The sequence below is a fragment of the Camelus dromedarius genome, chromosome 21, assembly GCF_036321535.1.
Source record: "Camelus dromedarius isolate mCamDro1 chromosome 21, mCamDro1.pat, whole genome shotgun sequence".
NCBI lineage: Eukaryota > Metazoa > Chordata > Mammalia > Artiodactyla > Camelidae > Camelus > Camelus dromedarius.
The window spans coordinates 37,673,016-37,691,931 of record NC_087456.1 but is presented as its reverse complement, the minus strand read 5'-3'; the positions used below and the strand labels follow the sequence as shown (position 1 = coordinate 37,691,931).

The window sequence follows — 18,916 nt, the reverse complement described above, 5'->3', positions numbered from 1 at the left end:
GGTGAGGCCACCGGAGATCGCGTCACCACCAAACACACTGCAGGCCTGCAGCTTGGGACAGGCTCACCCTAACCCTAACCCTAACCCTCCTTTCTGTTTCTCCTCCTGGTTTTTCCCTCCCCCAAACTCCCTTGCTGCTACTCCCCCAGCTCCTGTGGGGGAGGGGAGAGGAAGGGGGCAGAGAGAGCCTGGCACCTCTGACCCAAGGAGCAGCAGAGCCCCAGCACCTGCCCCTGCGGGGCTGCAGCAGGTGGAAGGTGGGTGGGCAGGAGGAAGAGGGCAGGGACAGGTCCGTCCTGAGGCACAAGGGGTGGGGTGGCCCTGATAACCAGGGCTCTGAAGCCAGGCTCCCAGGACACTAGGGACTAAATGTGAGGAAGCTAGGAAACTAGAGGGTGGGGTCTGGGGGCTACCCCGGGGAGGGCCACCTGCCAGGCCCATCCCTGCTTCTGTTTCCCCCAGGCCCTTGCACTGGGCTGTTTCTTTCCTCCTGGAGAGTGGATGGACAGAATGCACTCGGCCTCAGGCTTGACCACATCCTTTATTCCCAGACTCAGCCCCTTCCCGGCTCTGGGCCAAGCGTGCAGCCTGCCCTCCCGGCGGGCACACCAGTGACCAGTGCCGACTCAGGGCAGCCCGTCCAGGAGCGCGCTGTTCAGACAGTTGTAGAGATAGATGCACTGCTCCTGGGGGCAGACACCACGAGGACACCGCGAGGACACCGCAAGGACAGTCTCCCTGTGCCTTCACCTGAGAGCCGTGGTCGCCAGTGCCACCTGGCAGCTGCTCCTATGGCGCTGCCCAGAGGCCCCCTGCAGCTGGAGAGGGACCTTCCCTACCCTTCAGCCCTTCCCAAGGCTGAGCCCCTGATCGCCTCTCACCAGAGTTGCGATCATGAGGCCACAGGCCTCTGACTGCTGCAAGACCACGGTGAAGACGTCCACGGTGCACTCAGCCCCTGCCTGCTGCAGCAGCTGGTCCATGGCCAGGAAGGTGCCCAGCTGGGCCGCACCCTTGCTGCAATTGGTCTTGAGTTGGAGGGGGAACCTTAGGGGCAAGGAGGAGGGCCAGGTACCCAGGGAGATGGGAGAACCCAGCCTGGGCCTGGGGACCAGGGAGAGATGCTAGGCACGGCCAGCCAACCCCAGGCCCCAGTAGGATGGGGGCAGATTCCTGAAAGATGTCAGGCTGAGTGAGGAGGGGGCTGTGTCCTTCTAAGCTGGGCTCAGTGGGATGTGAGGCCCTCGGGGAGGCAGTGAGGGGTTTGCCCACTCCCCCAGTCCCCGTCCAGCAGCACCTGGAGTGGCTGAGCAGCATGCCTGGCTTCCCCGCTTCCCGGGAGCAGCACTGGCCCATGGCAGCCAGGAAGGGCAGCAGCGTGGCAGCTGGGAGTTCCTGCCCCGGCTCCCCGCGGGGAAGCTGCAGCCGCTGCACCGGCCTCTCCTTCCTGCTCCCACGCTGGGGACAAAGACCTTGGTGCTGGTGCCGGAAACCGGCTCAGGCCTGCCCTGCGGCCCCACCACCCCAAGCCCCGTGGCCTGACGCTCACGTGTGTGACGCTGAGGAGGGTGCAGGGCCAGCCTGCCACATTGCTCTCAGCCACCCAGTTCACAGTCACCCCGTTTGTGATGATGGGGTGCCTCTCTGTGGGCCAGAACTCCTGTGGCCGGGACCAGACACGGCTGCTCAGCCAGGTAACCCCTCCCCGCCCAGTCACACCCCACCTCAACTCCTGAGACATCCCACCCTCTGTCCCCTGTCCCCCTCACTTTCTCCTGGACATCCGGCGGGCACAGGGAGACCAGCACGCAGGCCCCGTACTCCCACACCAGCTCCCACAACTCCTCAGGCCCTGTTGGGCCAGTCAGCACCACGTGGTCGCAGCCAGAAGGCCCGCCCTGCAGAGCACAGCTGGTCAGCCCCCCGGACTGAGGTTGTCCCCTGCCCATCTCAGCCCTAGGACCCCCAGATGACCCACCCAGGGAGCACAAACAGTCAGAGGGCACTGTCTAAGGGGGAAGAGCCAGGCTTCGGGCATCTCGCCAGGGGGGCCCTCCTCCGCCGCCGGGGGAACAGAATGGTCATCTGAGGGATGAGGTGGGGCGTGAGGCTGCCACTGGTTTCCACCGGCCCAGGTCCCACCCACCTGCACGTCCCCTGAGTGCTCCTGCTCACAGCCAGGAGGGGTCGTAGCAGAGCCGACATGGTCCTTGAGGGCCTGGAGCAGGAGCTGGGAGGGCAGAGCACGTGAGGCTGGCAGGCCCCAGAGGTGCTGGCGGGAGGGGACGCCCGTGGTCACCCCCACTGGCCAGCAGCGCACCTTGTACTCCCCAACAAAGCCAGTGTTGGTGTCAGCCGCCCTGAGAGTGCACGCCTGCGCGAAGTTCCCCACGGGGATGGGCTGGGGCATGGGGGCCTCGCGGGCAGCACGGGTGCCACTTGAGGCTCCCCAGCTTCCTGTCTTCGCGGCCCTGCTGTGGACAGGAGTCGGCGGCCTGTTGGTGAGAGGGATGGGCCCCAGGCCTCTGGCCCCACCCAACAAGGGCCCCTGGAGCGGCTCGTACCCAGAGGAGCTGGAGGGCCCTTCCAGGACCTTGCTCAGGAGGCAGCTGTGCAGGAAGACGTACTGGCTCTGGGGGAGGTGGGGAGAGGCCGTCTGCTGAGGGGCTGTGGCCCTGGGGGGAGATTTCCAGGCCCTAACCTGCCACACCCAGCGGGGCAGGGGAGGGGGCATCTGGGCGGAGCCTTCCCACCTCCCCTTTGGCAGAAGGGGAGACAGAAGCCCTGGTGGTCAGGTGACTGAGCCCCTCCCCAGGGCCCTTTCCTGGCCCCTCCGAGCCTGTGGCCCCGCCGTCTACCCCCATCTCCTCCCAGGGTCCGGCTGCCTGGCCCGGCCAGCTGTGCCCTCACCGGGGTCTGGATCATGAGGGGCCGGTGCGGCCGCAGTGTGTATGCTGCGTGGAACACGTGCACCATCTGCTCCTCCTCCAGCTGCCGCAAGAGCCTCAACAGGGCCACGAAGGTGCCGGAGCGGCCCATGCCTGCACTGTGGGACGGAGGCCCAGGGCGGTGAAGGGGAGCCCTCCCCTGGCCCCCGCACCCCGCTGCCCGCCCTCACCTGCAGTGCACCAGGAGGGGCCCCGTGCCCTGGGCAGCCCTGGCCTGCTCCTGGACCAGATCCACGAAGGCCAGCAGGGAGCTGGGGGTCTCGGGAACGCCGTGGTCGGGCCAGGTGGTAAACTGCAGCTGCTTCACCCTCCGTGCTGGTTGCTGGGCAGCCTGGGGATGGGGCAGCAGGGGGGCTGCGCTGTTTCTCCTCCCCTCTGAACCCAGGACCCCTGCAGCCCTCGCTCCCTTCATCAGAGCGAGGGCAGGCCGGGCCTCCCCACATCCAGAGCTGCCCTTGGGATGATCAGACAGAGGGCATACCGCCCCCGGAGGTCACAGCCTGGGAAGGCGAATGGGGTGCAGGCGTCTGGGGTGAGGCGGGGGCCCTGAGCTGAGCGCGGGGCAGGGCAGAAACCACCCCTGCTCAGCCCGCTCTACCTTGGACTCGTTGTGACTTCAGATGAATCCTCAGCCTGCCCTGTGCCTCCGGGCCCCTTCCCCAGCCACCAACCTCCCCGGGAGGAAGGAAGCCAGGGGACCCAGGAGGTGAGGCCACCTCCCCCAAGGGTCTCCACTCAAATGCCCCGCCTCACCCCGGGGCACGCACGTGCTGCAGCTGGAACTCCCGCTTGGTCCACTCCTCTTCCGGCTCCTCGGCCAGGAGGTGGACGGTGATGTGCCCATGGGTGACGGGGGTGGGGTTGGCTGGCCAGTAGTGCTCACACAGCACCTACGGCCAGCAGGGGGGCGGGGGGTGAGTGTGGGCCCAGCTTCCTCCCTGCCAGCCCTGCTTCATCAGCGCAGCCCTCTGCCTCCGTCACCCTGCTGAGATGCTGCTCTCTGTGCCACCTGTCCCAGAAGCCTCTCCCTGGACGGGCTCCAGCACCCTCACCCCAGGCCCCTCATGTGACCCTTAGCGCTTCCAGGCAGCTGCCAGGCTGCTGTGCAAAGGCCTTCCTGCAGGCCTGGCCTGGCTCACTGCCCAATCCGGGGGCTCAACGGGCCTGCCCCAGGGCCCCTCATGGAGCAGGCCTGGGCGTGTTTAAGGCAAGGGTGCCCTCTCTCTGCCTCCCACCCTGGGGCCCTCCTCACCCCCATCTGCCTCCAAACGCCTTTGCCTCCTGGGCTGGGGCGGGACAAGGTGGACACAAGGAGAGACAGCAGAGGCCGTGGACGCTGTCTGCCCAAGTCCCTGTTCCCTCTCCCTGCCCCATCCTGGAAGGCCTGGGGACCCCCATCCATCTCCAACCTGACCCACCCTCCTGCCCCGGGCCAGTCCTGCAGGGAGAATCCGCCACCTGGCGTCCACTCCAGGAACTGCGGTGTGCTCACCTGCCCGTTCTCCATGCCCACCGTCAGCATGATGATGGTGTGGACCTGCTGCTCCCACACCAGCCGCCAGAAGTCCTCCAGGGTCTTCTTGAGGGGCCCCTGGGTGACAATGAAATCCTGCCGGTGGGTGTAGCCCTGTGAGGGGAGAGGAACATGTTAACTGGGGCCCCCAGCACCCAGCTATAAGTGTCCCACGTGTGAGCATCGGGAGAGAGGACTCCGTGTACAGGCGCACATGTGTGCACACACATGAACACGCGTGCACTGACAACTTAAGCCAGGAGGGTGTCAGAGACAGCCCCACCGTGAAGGGACAATGACAAGGGATGGACGGGCCCGGAGCAGCCTCCCCAGGCCACCCTCTACACCACAGCAACCACGTGTCTCCTCCAGGTACACCCGAGTCCCCAATCCAGTACTCAGCTCCCCCTCCAGCCAGTCCCAGTCCCCTCTCCTGCCTCATCCCCACCCCTCCCAACCCCTGGCTCTTCTCCGGCTTCCTTCCAGCTGCACCATCCGCCCCTTTTTCCTCACTTCCAGGATTCAAGAAACCAATGCCCCCTCTACCAGGAAGTCTTCCTTGATTCCTGGGTCGACTAAACGTCTTCTTCTTCAGTGTGCTCTGAGCACCACACGTGTCCCTTATTACAGCGCTTGCCAACCCACGTGATGGATGTGACACATGCACACACACACGTCCTCTGAAGCTGGGAACATGAGTGGCCTGGCTCTGCCTCTGGTGGGCCCAGCACGGCGCCTGCACAAGGCAGACCCTGAATACGTGCCCGTCGTGTTGACCCAAAGAAGCACAAGCTGGTGACCCTGGTGGATAGGAGCTGCCCCTACAGCAGGACAGTGTGTCCCATGAGGACCCCGAGGGCGGCCCTACCGGGACGAAGCTGCCGTTGACATAGTCAGAGTGGGGCTCTCCGTCCAGAGGGGCCAGCCTGACCCGGGAGTGGTCATCTGAGGACGGGAGAAGCGGTGTGCTCAGCCGGGCGCCTGCAGCCCCTCCCCGGGCCAAGCTCCAGCCCCGCCACCCATGCCACCTGTGCTCACAGGGCAGCACGTGTGGGTAGCGGTTCTTGGCAGCGTTGGCTGGGTGCTCAGCCTCCAGCCTGGGCAGCTCCTTGCCCACCTCCTTCAGCTCCTGCAAAGGTGGGGCCGAGGCAGACCCGTGTGACCCCCATGCACGTGAGGGGCAGTGCAGCATGGAGTCCAGGGCCACGGAGGCCTTACCTCGAACTCCTGGAAGAAAGCCTGGTGGGCGTGGGCACTCTTGGCCTCGTAGCTCTGCCGGAAGCTGTGGGCAGGGATGGGCCGGTGGGTCCTCCTGGGGAGAGGGAGGGAGTGGGTAGCGGCCTGGTGGGTACAGTCCTGCCCTGGGCTCTGGTGGGAGGTGGGCACAGTACCAGGGACCCCAGACCTGGCTGCACAGCCTGGCTACCTGGGCCCCGGCCCTGAAGTGAAGCCGCATGAAGGAGGTTGTCTGCACACAGCAGGGCCGCCAGCCACCCCGGCAGAAAGGTGGACAAGGGAATAGAGGGGGCAGGACAGACAGGACCCCTACGCCCGGGGCCTGCGCACACGCACTCACAGCGGGAGCTCCGTGTGAGGTCACCAGAAGGAGCAGGGATGACCAGAGGGTAGATGACAGATCTGATGTTGGAGAGAAAGAAGGAAAAGGCAGCGATTTGACCTGAAACCACCCAAGTGGTTAGCCGGGACAAGGTAAGGTCAGAAGGCCGGGGGTCTGCTATAGAGGCTGGAGGGCCCAGAAGAGCTGGCTGAGGAGGGTGTGCTGGCAGCTGACGCAGGACTTGGCTGGCGGGGGTGAGCAGTGCGGTCCCTCAGGACACAGCGCCAGGCCAGGCAGGGCCATGCTGCTCAGCTCCCGGTCCAGGGCGGGAGCCCACTCACCGCAGGTTGTAAGCAGTCCGCTCCTGGGAACTCAGCTTCTTCTCTGCCCTGCAGAGGATGAGGGGCCATGGGAGACAGCCCGGGTAGCCTCCTCCAGCCCCGCTGCCCCAGCCCCACCCACTCTCCTCTGCGCCTTCGCCCGCCTCCAGTACAGCAGGCCCAGCACCCCACAGAGGGAGAGGACGCAGCCGGCCACGATGCCCACCACTGCAGGAAGGGGCATGGCCGCCTGGGACACACTGGCCCGGAGCTCTGCGGGAGGCAAGGGGCGGGTGAACTGGGCGACCTCAACCATTGCCCTGCGGCAACATGCCAACCTCCCCTGGACCTGGGACCCTCAGGGTGGAGGGCGCAGCGACAAGTCCCAGGTGCCAAACCGAGGTCAGAGATGGATGCAGGGGGACCGTCCTGGATGGGAACTGGGAGTGGCCAGCAGCACCCCTGCCCCAGCCCCTCCCGGATTCCCTCGAGGCAAAGAAGAGGGCAGGCCTGGCCCCCTGCCTCGTGGCGGGGCTTCTGGAGCTGTGCTGTCCAGGACAGTGGCCGCATGCCCCCTGTGACTACACAGCAGCTCCAAGGTAAGATTTGCTGTGAGTGTAAAATGCGCACAGGGCGCCAACGACTTACTGAAAAAAATGAGCGTAAAATACCTCGTTAATCATTAAAAATGGGTTACATGTTGGTGTGTTATTTTTGATATCTTGGTTTAAATGAAATGTTACTAAGATTAATTTCAACTGCTTATTTTTTAACGTAGCTACTAGGAATGTTATTTCCATGTGTGGTCCCCACTTGCGGCCGGCCACCCGCGTCCACCAGACAGCGCTGTTCCAGAACCTCGGTGGCCGGGGGCAGCAGGCAGAGGGGGGCATTGCTGGAGGGAGCCGGATCGTGGCAGCAGCAAGCCGTCTCCTTGGTGCCTCCACCCATCCCACCCCCTCAGCCCACCCTGGCCAGGGCTGCCACCAGGAGCACCTCCACCTGGCTCTGAGGCCCCAGCCCTGCTCTCCCGCCGGTGGCTGGGGATGAACCAGCCCCCTCAGCACTAACCCCCACCCCCAGGACCCAGCCGGACCCCAGCCAGGTGCCACCTACCTGAGAAGGCAGAGAAGGAGACGAGGGTCTCGGGAGGGCTGTACTGGGTGAACGCCACAACACTGAACCTGGGGCAGAGGGGCAGGCAGCAGGCCCAGCCCTCCCAGGAGACAGGCATGAGCAGCAGACACACAGACGGTGCGACGCCCGCACCTGTTCAGGGCCCTGAGACTGCACAGCAAGCGCCCCCCGCTCCTCTTCCTGCCCTATTCTGAGAGCAAGAAGCCCCAGAAACAGACACCTGAGTACCCTTGGCATCACCCTAGCAAATCAAGACAGAATCCATCGCCTTGCTTTGCAGAGGAAAGAACCATGTAAACAGGTGGGTGTACCCCTTTCTGCCTTGCCTGCCACGAAGCCCAATCAAAATGACTCTGCTGCTGCTTCTGGACCAGCACATGCTCTCTCTTCGCAACTCAGCCCAGATCGTTTGTTGACAGAGGGCATAAACAACCCATAAATGCAACTGTCAAGTTCTCCTCCCAGCAGCCTTGGGGTCCCCATCAGTATCCCAGCCTCACCGATACTGGGAACCTGGCTTGAGCTGCCCGTTACAGATGTCCTGAGTCTGGCTGCAGTCCTCCATCCCCACAGGCACCCTCCAGGAGGTCGGCACAGCCCAGGGCCCAGGGTGGAAGGGGTTGGCGAGCAGGATGGCCAAGTAGGAGTCGTGTCCTCCATAGTAGTGGTCGTACCACGTGTGGTTGACAGCCTCCCGGGGCGGCTGAGTCACTGGGACAGGGACCGGGACAGGGAGGGCAGAGAGGGCAGTGGGGCCATGGCCTTGCTCCCCAGCAGAGGGGCTTCCCTGTGTTTCCACGGTGCTCCCACCATTCATAACACATCAGCCCCGTCGTCCAGAATGTTTGGAGCTGCTTCCTGCACCACGACTCACACCGGCCTCAGACATTTCATCCTGCCAAGGTCAGTGCCTGGACCCCTCACCCACCCCTGCCGGGCAGCAGCCAGGGTCATCCTCCCCCTCTTGTGCCCAGGACTCACGCGACATGTTGGTGGTGGCGATGATGCCATACCACTGGATCTGCCCGTCATCCTTGCCAAACATGCCCCGTGTGATCATCACGCCCATCCCCAAACCAGGCTCCAGCTGGGGCGCTGGGGCCAGCTCTGGGGGGCGCCAGGCTAGGGAGGACAGGACAAGTGAGGCCCGACAGTAGCCTCCAAGGGCAGGGCCGCGCGTGCCACAGTGGCTGGCAGATGCTCTGAACCAGAACTGGGGCCCCCGGGCCAGGCTCCCGGGCGTGAGCCCACATCGGGCGATCTGCGGAAGGCCAGGGGAAGGGGCTGGAGCTCAGCGGCGCGGATGAGGATGGAGGAAGACCAAGGGAGCGGGGCTCTGAGGCCGAGGAGGGCGCCTACCCTGGGCAGATGTGGCGCACACCAGGGTAGCGGCCCGGCTGCCCCGGCCATTGCTGCCCCGCACAGAGAGGCTGAGGCGGTAGGGAGTGGAGGGCTCCAGGCCAGATAGCAGGAGGGCGTCCCCAGAGGTGTCGGTCTGGAAGACTGGCTGGGCATTGCCCCCGGCCACCAGCTACTCTGCCACCACCAGGCAGGTGTCCACGGCCCCCGGGGGCACTGTCCAGGTCAGGGTCAGACGGGTGGCCTCGGGCCGGCACTGCACATCCTCCACGGGGTCCGGCTCTGCGGGTTTGAGGGTTCTGTGTCATGTGGGAGTCAGCATAGCCCCTGAGGGGCTCAAAATCAGCAGGCATGGGGGACCGGGCATTTCTGCACCTTGGATGTGGGCAGCGGCCATGTGGGGAAACAAGATCTCCTCTGGACATGCCGCCCATCTGGAGAGGGAGGGGGCATCCCCAGGGCGGTGTGGGCACGGTGCCCACCTGGACAAGCGGGGTTGGGATAGAATGGACGGCACTCGGGGCACTTTGTCCCCCCCGAAAGGCACCAACATACCCACAGGCAGCACCACATGGTGGGTGGAGGCCTGGAGTGGCCCTGCCTGGCACAGCACCGACAGGGAGAGGTTGCGTCCAGGTGTGAGGTCCCTCAGGGCCAGATGGGCTTGGCCCAGCACCAGGGGCTGCACCCGGGAGAGGAGCCCGGCCTCGCAGAGCTGGGCGCAGCACACACCACACCCCAGGGGGCCGCTGGCCCAGGCCAGGCTGACCACGGCACTGCCCACCTGCGTCGACACCAGCAGCTCAACGGGCACCAGTGGGGCTGTGGGGAGGAGAGCGGTGGCCGCTGACCTCACGCAGGACTCGGGGTGCAGGTGGGGCGAGGGACTGGGGGCACTGCGGTGCCGCTGAAGGAAGGAGCAGAGGTCCCGGAGGAGGGCCTGCCCACCACCCCCACCTCGGCCTTCCCTACTCCCACTCACACGTCCAGCCCGAGGGGTTGGCCGCCGCCCCGCAGAGAGGCACAGCTTGCGCGACGACCGCCACCTCATACTCAGTGCCTGGAGTGAGAGCTGAGAAGCTGGCGCTGTCCACCTGCGCCCCCACGGTCCTGGAGCCCACCCGGACGCCTGCCTGCAACAGGGTCACCTGGTAGCCATCCCGGCCCCCAGGAGCATGGACCCAGGATGTCCAGAGCTGGGTGGGGCCTTCACTGGTCACATTTACCACAGGAGGGGCGGGGGGGCTGTGGGGAGAGCAGGGTTTCAGGGGCTGAACTGTGTCCCCCAAATTCATGTGGACGTTCTGACCCCCAGAATGCGACTATATTTGGAGGTAAGGCCTTTAGAGAGGCTACTAAGGTAAAACGAGGCCGTCGGGGTGGGCCCTGATCCATGGAGATTAGACATACCCAGAGGGACTCAGGGGCAGGCGGCCATCCACACGCCCCAGAGAGGCCTCAGGTGAAGCAGCCCTGTGACCCCTGGGTCTTAGACCCCAGCTCAGAGCAGTGAGGGTTCCCGTGGTCTAAGCCCCCCACGTGGACTCGGTTTAGGCAGCTCCAGTGACCAAGGCAGGAGGAAAGAACACAGACCAGACCTGGGCCCCACCCCCGCAAAGGGCCCCCTGCTCCCCCACCCTTGACCCAGTCACCAAGCACCGGCTCGGGTGACGAGTGAGAGGAGCTGCCTGCCGAGAAGCAGGCACCTGCCAGTTCCTCCTAGACCGCGGGGCCCGAGCCCCAGCAGTGCCGACTGAGCGAGCAGTCACCCCACCGCCGCTCACGGACCACAGGGAGGTCGGGGGCCACGCAGCCCTGGGGACCCACTCCCACGTGTGGCCAGTAGGAAGGGCCCGGCAGGGGACACTCACGCGTCCAGCCTGAGGCATTGGCGCTGCTGCTCTTGTCCGGCCCCCGCAGGGTAGACAGCCACACCAGGAACACGGTGCCTGGGGGCAGCCGGGCCCAGGAAAAGCTGTGTGCCTCGGGGGCCAGAGTGTCCTGGCCCTCCAGAGCCGGGGGCCTCAGGCGGTGAAGCTGCAGGAGGAAGTCATCCCTGCCCCCCGGTGGGGGGCTCCAGGAAGCACTCAGGACAGGAGGCTGGGCAGCCAGACCCAGGCTCAAGTTGGCGGGAGGTGCAGGGACTGCAGGAAAAGGGGGAGACAGATTTGGGACAACCCAGTCCCTGCCCCTCCTCCCCCACTGTCTGACCCCGCTCGGTCTCCAAACACGGCAGCCATGGGGCTCGGAGCCCACCCGCGTTTCCTCCCCAGGAAAACCTCTCAAAACACACAGGGCTCCGCCCTGACGCCTGCTCCCTGCCTCCTTCACAAACCATCAGCAACTTGAAGGCGTGACGTCTGATCCACATGGTACCCAGCCACACCCAGCCTGCATCTCACACCCCTTAGGACCAGGGTCCCCAGCTCAGCCGACATTCAGCCCCTGCAAGCTCACTCCCTCCCTGTCTCACTCCCCCACCGAGGGCCTGGGTGCACACCCGCCCCCTCTGCCCAGTAAGGCCCCTCTGCCCACCCTGCTCAGACCCACCTGCTTCTCAGCTCTCTCTCTCTCTCTGGGAAAACATCCCTGACTTCCTAAGGTGGCCCCTCTCTGAACCCTAAAAGATTAGCCAGAATCACATAAAATTCTCCGTAGTCCTCGATTTTAACCCACAAGAAGAGAGTTTCATGCGGCTCAAGGAGACCGTCAAAACGTTCACGCTATGACAGGAAAAGCAACGCGCAGGGGAGAGCAGAGCTCAGTGCGCAGAGCATGTGCTTAGCATGCGCCAGGGTCTGGGTTCAATCCCCAGCACTCCATTTACAAAAAGTAAAGTTAAATAAATAAACTTGATTACATGCCCCCCAAACAAAAAAATCAAAAAATACGAAAAGCTGCTAGATCAAAAAAAATAAAGCAATACGCATAATCCATCTGTTTGCTGGTCAGCCTTCCCCCGAGACCGTCTGGTTCACAATCTTTAGCTTCAGCACCTAAACCCACACCCAGGAAACGGGGCGCCGGTTACATACTTACTGCAGGGATGGCCGTGTGGCTGGCCGCCCAGAGGGCAGGGGAGGGGGAGTGCTTGCAGACAGACTCAGGAAGGGCCCCCGTGGACAGATGCACGACCAGACGGAGCACGTGGAGGGCACCGCCCCCGACCCCGCCACCGCCCAGGGTGGGCCTCCTGGAGCTGCAGTCGCAAACTCACGGGTGCAGGCGCCGGCCCTCTGGACGCTGGAGCTGAGGTTCCCCGCCCAGGTCCACGCCGACACGGTGTAGCAGGAGCCGGGCACTAGGCCCATCAGCGTCGGGCTGGAGTGATCTGAGCCCATAGCGACGAGACCACCTGGTGACCTCTGGCTGCCTTCCAAGTGCCAGCTGACCCTGTAGCCTTCCCACTGCCCCGGCGCTGGGACCCAGCCAATGGCCAGCTCAGAGGGGCTGCCCCTGCCAGTGACTTTCAGAGACAGGGGTGCCAGGGATCCTGGAGAGAGGAGCAGTTTGGTAAGGGGGGCATATGATGTCTGGGGCCCTGTGAAGCCCCTCCCTTTCCTCCTGAGCCCTCCCCAACCTAGGTCTCTACCTCCAAGGCGCAGCCTCCCAGCCCCAAGGTGGGCGACACAGTGCTGGCACCCACCTGTGTGGCCTGGGAGGCTCTGGGTGGTGTTCCCCAGAGAAGAGACCACGTCCGCCTGGTAGTGGCCCCCAGGCCCATGGAGGGTGCCTGGGGTGGCACCGGGTGGCACGGAGATGTTTCTGAGAAGGCCTGGGGCTCCCTCGGTGTAGAGCACGGTCTGGCTCCCAGGCCCCCCGCTGGCCTCCTGCCCATCCCGGGGCAGCTCAGGGCCGTCACCTTGTCCAGGCTGGGCTGCAGAGTTGGGAGAGGACATGGTCCCTGGAGAGGGAGAATTCACCTGCCTCTTGGTGCAGGGCCCCACCCTCCTCCGCCCTAGCCCAGACTCACCCTCCAGCCAGGCACTGGCCTGGGCCCAGGCGTCATGGGGCCCGGCCAGAACCCTCAGCTCCAGAGTGTAGCGTCCGGCTGGCAGGGGCCCTGGGAACGTGGCATTAAGGGCCCTGGGGCCCAGAGTGATGGTCTTCTCCACTGGCCTGCTCAGCCTGAGCATGTAGCCATCCTGGGCCCCGGGCCCCGCCTCCCAGCTGGCACAGAGCCCTGGGGGCAGGGGCATGAGCAGCAGGTCCAGGGGGGCTGAGGGATCTGTGGGGAAGGGAGCAGGATGTGACCTGGGCACTGGTGAGAACAGTCCCGCCCATATGCAGCTCCCCTCTGTGCTCAGGGCCAGGTCGCACCCAGGTGGACACGGTAACAAATGATAATACATCGAGTGACCGAGTGTGCTGGTGCAAGATCACACACTCCTCCCAACACCGCCATTCTTGCCCCCTTTAAAGGTGCAGAGACCGAAGCTCAGAGAGGGTGAGCTATCTGTCCAGGGACCCACAGCCAGTGAGTGGCAGCAGTGGACTCAGAGCCCAGGCAGCCTGGCTCTCCACTCTTCACCAGCGCCAGACAGCGCTGCTCTGCGCAGAAATGTGTGCTCAGCCCAGCCTGGACGCTTGCAAGTCTCAGGACCTGGTCCCTCTCTCTGAACCTTGGTCCCCTCAACGTAGCAGGGGGATAACACGACTCACATGGGGCTGTTTTGGAGGGTAAATGAGATGATGCACGGGGCTGGCGCACAGAGGGTTCCAGTGACAGTAACTGTCACCACGGACATCTCCTGCAGGAGCACACTCCCTCCAGGCCACACCCTTCCCTGCAGAGTCCTGGGCCCTCACCCCCCAGCTGTATCCTGCCCTGTCCCCCTTTTGCTTCAAGCACTCACAGGTCCACTCAGTGGCGTTGGGTCCCACTGTCTGAAGGGGCCCGGCAACAGCTGTGAGCATCAGCTTGTAGGGGGTTCCCGGAGAGAGATGAGCAAAGGTGTGACTGGAGACCCCCCGTCTGATCCCTGCCATCAGGTTGGGGCCACCAAGGAGGTCTGTGAGGGCGAGATGTAGCCAGGCGGCGCCCCAAGAGCTGTTCCAGGAGGCCTGCAGGGCACTGGTGCCCAGGGCACGCAGCGCCAGCTGACCTGGAGCCTCGGGGGCTGGAGGGAGAGCAGCGGGGCTGGAGGAAGGGCCAGAACAGTGTCCCAGCAGCCAGAGCCCAGAGGCCCGGCTGCGCTGGCACACAGCCCTGGACTGCCCCCTCCCAGACTGGCTGCCACCTGGGGCCTCGCCGAGTGCTGGCCTAACCTGTCCACTGGTGGGTGCTGGTCTTTGCCTGGAGGTTGGCGGCCCAGGTGGTAACCGCCAAAAGGTACTCGCTGCCTGGTAAGAGGTCGCTGAAATTGTAGGACAGGGTCCCCGGGGCCACGGAGATGTTATGAGCCACTGCCTGGGATTCCAGGTGGTAGGGGAGAAGCTGGTAGCCATCCTGCCCACCGGGGGCAGTGCCCCATGAGGCCTCCAGGCTGGACGGGCTCGCAGAGCTGTGGAGCCGCAGGGCCTGGACAGTGGACGGGGCTGCACCGGAAGCAGAGGCACCATGTTCAGGGCCAGGGCATCGCCCCTGCTGCTAGTGCTCTGGACAGGCCACTGTGCCAGGCATGGTCCTCAGACACTTCGACTTACTTGGCACCCTGTCCCCTGACCCTCCAGGGTGTCCACTTCAGTGCCCGCAGCCCCTCCCCTGCCTGCTGGCCAGGCGCCTGTGTGGGCAGTGAGGGCGACGGTGGTGCTCTGCCCACGAGGGTGCAGGGCCATCTCTTCCAGCTGGTAGTGACTTCCTGGCACCAGGTCCTGGAACTCAAAGCTGAACACGTTGGTGTGGGTCTGAGCTGCTGCCCTTCGGGGAAGCCCAGGGGGCTCAGCTGGGTTAGACGGAGGGTGTGACTGGCACTGCCAGGCCCTGGGGCTGCCCAGCTCAGAGCGAGGCTGGCGGACGTCCCCTGGCCACTCACGTTCACGGCTGGAGGTGGTCCTGGGGAGAAGGGTGCGTTCAGACGCTCCCCACACACCCCTTCTGCCGTAAAGAAGAATGGAAGGCAGGAAGGGCCAGAGCAGAGACAGGGTCTGGGTGGAGAAATGGCCCCGCCCTACTCCCCGCACCCCCAGCGAGCCTCCTACCTCTGCTCTTCCCGCCTGGACCCCCTTCCAGGGAGGGGCACTCGTCTTCCTGTGGGGAGGAGGTGGTGGGAGGCTGTGGGCAGACGCTATGGGTCCAGCCAGGATCAGAGATGGCTGTCCTCTCGTCTGGCACCCCTAGACCTGGCCACGGGGCATCACGCAGGATACCCAAGATGCGGAGGCCGGCAGCTAGGGGCAGACCACTCTGTCCTCGTCTGGGGTGGGAGGGTGCACCGCTGCCTGAAGCAGACCAGCTGTGGGTCCACGGAGCGGCAGGGGGCCTGGAGGCCTGGGGAGCAGAGGGTCCCCTCACCTCCCCCACCTCCAGTGCCCACCTAACCTGCGCCAAGAAGACTCCGAGCCAGAGGAGGGCAGCAAACAGGACCAGGGGCCTCATCTTGATGGACAGATGGACGGACGTCTGCAAGGGAGAGCCGCAGGAGGAGCCAGTCCCTCAACCTGCCCCTTGCTCTGGGGGCTGGCAGGCAGGCAAGGGTGGATGGGCTGCATCTCAGCAGGGGGCAGGAAGCCTCTCCACCCTGGACCCTGACCCCACTGCGCCCAGCTTGGCAGGGCCCGGTGAAGGGGGCAGATCGCAGCTCCCAGGCTGCAGACCAGCTCACCTCTCACTCTGCACCCCCTCTACCCTCTGCCCGCAGGTGGCTTCCCAGGTAAGGGCATGCCCTGTGCTGGGGGAGACCCAGAGGAGAGACAACTCTGGCGGTGGGCACACACACAGAGGCAGCTAGCCCCCCAACTCTTTGCCCCCGGGAGAGGAGGGCCGTCTGACTCTCAACACATGGAGATGGATGGGGCGTTTGTGTTCCTCTGGGATCAGATCCTGGTGACATTGCCTGGGGGCGCGCTGCTGGGTGCCTGTGTGGATGGACCAGCTGTGCATGTGAGCCCCCTTCTGGGTACTCCTGAGGCCCCACGTGCTGATGGACACTGGAGCACGTCCTAGAGGCCTTGAGTCTCCGTGACCGTAGACCTAGAAAGGCATGTGGCTCCACACCCTCACACCCCAGGGGAGGGAAAGCCCAGCTGGCCACAGTGTGAGGAGGGGCTGGACTGGAGCCTGGGACTCCCAGCTCCTCCCAGCAGAGACCGCATCCCGCTCCCAGCCCCCAAGGACGCGTGCTCGCCAACCCCACCTCCCCCACCCAGACTAGCGGTGCCCACGGGCCCTGGCCCTCCTGCCCCCACCTGCTCAAAGGCCCAGAGCAGCCTTTCCGAGGCCTGGCCTAGAGGTCCCTCTAGCCTGGAGCCAATTACCTCCTGGAAATGTCCCCCCCCCCAAGCCCCCAGCTGTCACAGGAGGGAACAGCAGAGGAAAGGAAAGAGCTCTGGGCCCTGGGGACTCAGGAAGTGAGGAGGGGGACACGCAGCAAACAGGCAGGTACAGAAACCGAGCAGCGAGACGGCTTCTGTGGGAGCTGGTCTCCCTGGGGCCAGTGGGGGTGGGAGCACAGGCCTGCAGGGAGCCTGCTTAGCCCCAATCCCACCCGGGGTCCTCCCGCTCCATCAGGCCCCGAACCTCAGAGTGCCCACTGGCCTCTGGACGGGGGCCAGGAAACTTGACCCTGCAGCCCCATCAAGTCTTCCAGGCTGCATGTGTGTGTGCGTGTGTGTTCATGCACACGTGTGCTCTTTCAAAAGAGGTGGGGGTGGGGGCAGCAACCAGGGAAACTGATGTGGAAGGTGGGAGGCCTTGGTCTGGCCAAGAGGAGGGGGAAACACTCTGTCCTGGCCCCTCCTCCTTCCCACCTCACCTGGGGCACCTCGCGGGGCTCTTTCCGGCAGCGTCTGGAGAGCTGGGGTGGAAACACCCTAATTCAGAATCCAAGTAGAAGAGACACAGCAAAACAGGGTTCTAGGTAAGGGGGTGGGGCTTCAGACCTGCCCCAAGAGTCTCCGCCGAAGAGGGCCGGCTGGGGGCACACAGACTCCACAGCCAGCCCCATAGACGGGCCCGCAGAGGGCACCTGGCCACAGGGGCCAGCCCTGTCCGCCCCCAGCCAGCTTGGGGCAGCCTCGCGCTGGGCCTCTGGAGAGGCGGCAAGAAGATTCTGACAGATAAGAGGCGGCCTCCCAGCCCCAGCCTCTCCATTCAGCAACAAGTGCACCACAAGGGCTGCGCCTCCTCCCCAGCCAGCCCGCCCACAGACAAACCCACATCCTCTGCCTAGAGAGACCCTGGGTCCTCCCAAGGTCCCGGCACCTTGCTGATTCCTTCTGGAGAGAGCCGGGCAGGAGGCAGAGCCGGGCAGGAGACCGGTCCAGGCGTCCTGGCTCCAAATGCAAACCAGGTGCTGCCCAGCTCTCTCTTCCGGCCCCTCCTCTCCACTCCCCCTGCCTGGAGCCAGGCCTTGGGCACCCCCAACACTGGGGGAAGATAAGCTCCCAGCAGAGAAGGGCCAGTAGCTCCAGGCAGCCCCGCCTGCCACTCTCCCTCCCACACAGGGGAAGGTCACCAGGGAGGGGTCGGCCCAGGCCCCTCTGGCCAGGCTGTGGGAAGGCTGCAAGGGGCTGGGGGCAGTGGACTGGCCAGGTGATGGGTGTGCCCGCAGCTGTGGCATGTGTGTGGACCAACAGTGTGTACAAGCATGCGTGAGCATGAGGGTGCACACAGCTATCTCAGGTGGATGTGCACACGTGGGGATCCGGGGACGTTGTCGGGGGGCAGACAAGAGGGCCCCTGGGGAGAAAGGCCATACTGGGGAACAGATGTCCGCGTTGCTGGCCCTGGGCCTGGGAGAGAGGGAAGGACACTCTTCTGTCATAAAACCTCCCTCCAGGGACCTGAGCTCCAGCAAACTGGATCCCCCAGTACCAGGCTGGCCTTACTCATCGGTCCTTCAGCCAGCGGAGAGAGAGGTATGGGAAAGTCCCCTTCACCAGCTGGCACCCAAATGGTGTCAGGGAAACTGGGTTGGGTGGGGGCTGGGTATCTGGGCCGGCGCTCCCAGAGGAAGCTCCTGGGTGTGCCCAGAGGGTGCCCTAGCCTTCCTGCTGGCCCAGACCCACTGCACACCTCCCCCAGCCCTTCTCAGCCGTCCCCTGCATGTGTCCTCCTTCCAGACCCCAGCTCTGTGTCCCTGCCTCCCCCACACAGCCAGGGACAAGCTGGACCCGCAACACTGGGCAGAAGCTGGCCTGGACTGGTCCAGGATTTGGGGGCTGTGTGTGGGAGGACCCAGGGTCCCAGGGCTTCTCCAGAGAGGAACCAGAGAGGAAGAGGGCTGGACAGCGGTTTGGGGTGGGGGAGCAGGACGTGCACAGGGTGCAGAACCCCCACAGCTGGCCCAGACCCCGAGATTCCTGCCTCAGGAACTGGGTAGGGCAGCCCCTTTGGCTCTGGGGCCGGCAGCAGCCTGCGGGAAAAAGACTTGGGAATTTCGGGCACACCTGCCCCTCCGAAGGGCTTCTGGCCCTGGGGACAAGGAGCTGAGGCTCACAGCCCTGGAACTGCGGAGGGACAGGAGGGGACAGTGTGCCCCAGGCAGCCCTCCTCCCGAAGGCCACCTGAGACATGGGACGTGGAGACCATGGTTCCTGCGACCCGGCCCTCCCCTCCCCCCACAGCGGGCTTCTCCGCTGAGGCTACCGCCCTCTGACCACTGCGGGAGAGGCTGTCATTGCAGCCCCGGAGAGGGAGGAACCTGGGGAGGAGCCAGAGCCCCGGGCAGGAGCAGAAGGTCGCCCAGGTCACAGCTGGTGACCCAGTGAGGGCTCAGTGCAGTCCTCCTGGCTTTCAGCCATTGCTGTGTCCTGAACCCAACCCTGGCTGGCAAGTCAGCCGCTGGAGTGACGAAGGCCCGAGAGCCATCCGGGCTGGCCCGCCTCAGGAGCCAGGATGGCATGGGGCTGGGGACGCACCCTCAGGCCTCCAGTCCCTGCCTTGCCCCGGGAGCCTGGATGGAGCAGAATCCACTGCAGA

The 18,916-nt window shown here is 64.9% G+C and overlaps 1 protein-coding gene across 1 annotated transcript; it reads right to left on the bottom strand.

Moving 5' to 3' along the window:
• Positions 1 to 522: 522 nt before the first annotated feature.
• On the bottom strand, positions 523 to 17,081 carry LOC105105938 (receptor-type tyrosine-protein phosphatase V-like). The gene is given in 29 exon segments (XM_064477014.1): positions 523 to 1,458; positions 1,770 to 1,898; positions 2,147 to 2,230; positions 2,321 to 2,474; positions 2,565 to 2,632; positions 2,911 to 3,046; positions 3,119 to 3,279; positions 3,716 to 3,838; positions 4,441 to 4,575; positions 5,330 to 5,406; positions 5,500 to 5,590; positions 5,680 to 5,773; positions 6,361 to 6,408; positions 7,456 to 7,656; positions 7,977 to 8,279; positions 8,388 to 8,598; positions 8,836 to 9,117; positions 9,391 to 9,657; positions 9,818 to 10,080; positions 10,709 to 10,979; positions 12,053 to 12,328; positions 12,482 to 13,063; positions 13,692 to 13,955; positions 14,104 to 14,425; positions 14,598 to 14,830; positions 14,977 to 15,025; positions 15,317 to 15,397; positions 16,749 to 16,790; positions 16,876 to 17,081. Coding segments are annotated over 27 exon segments (5,388 nt in total). The 5' UTR covers positions 15,374 to 15,397; positions 16,749 to 16,790; positions 16,876 to 17,081; the 3' UTR covers positions 523 to 951.
• Between the last annotated feature and the right edge of the window lie 1,835 nt (positions 17,082 to 18,916).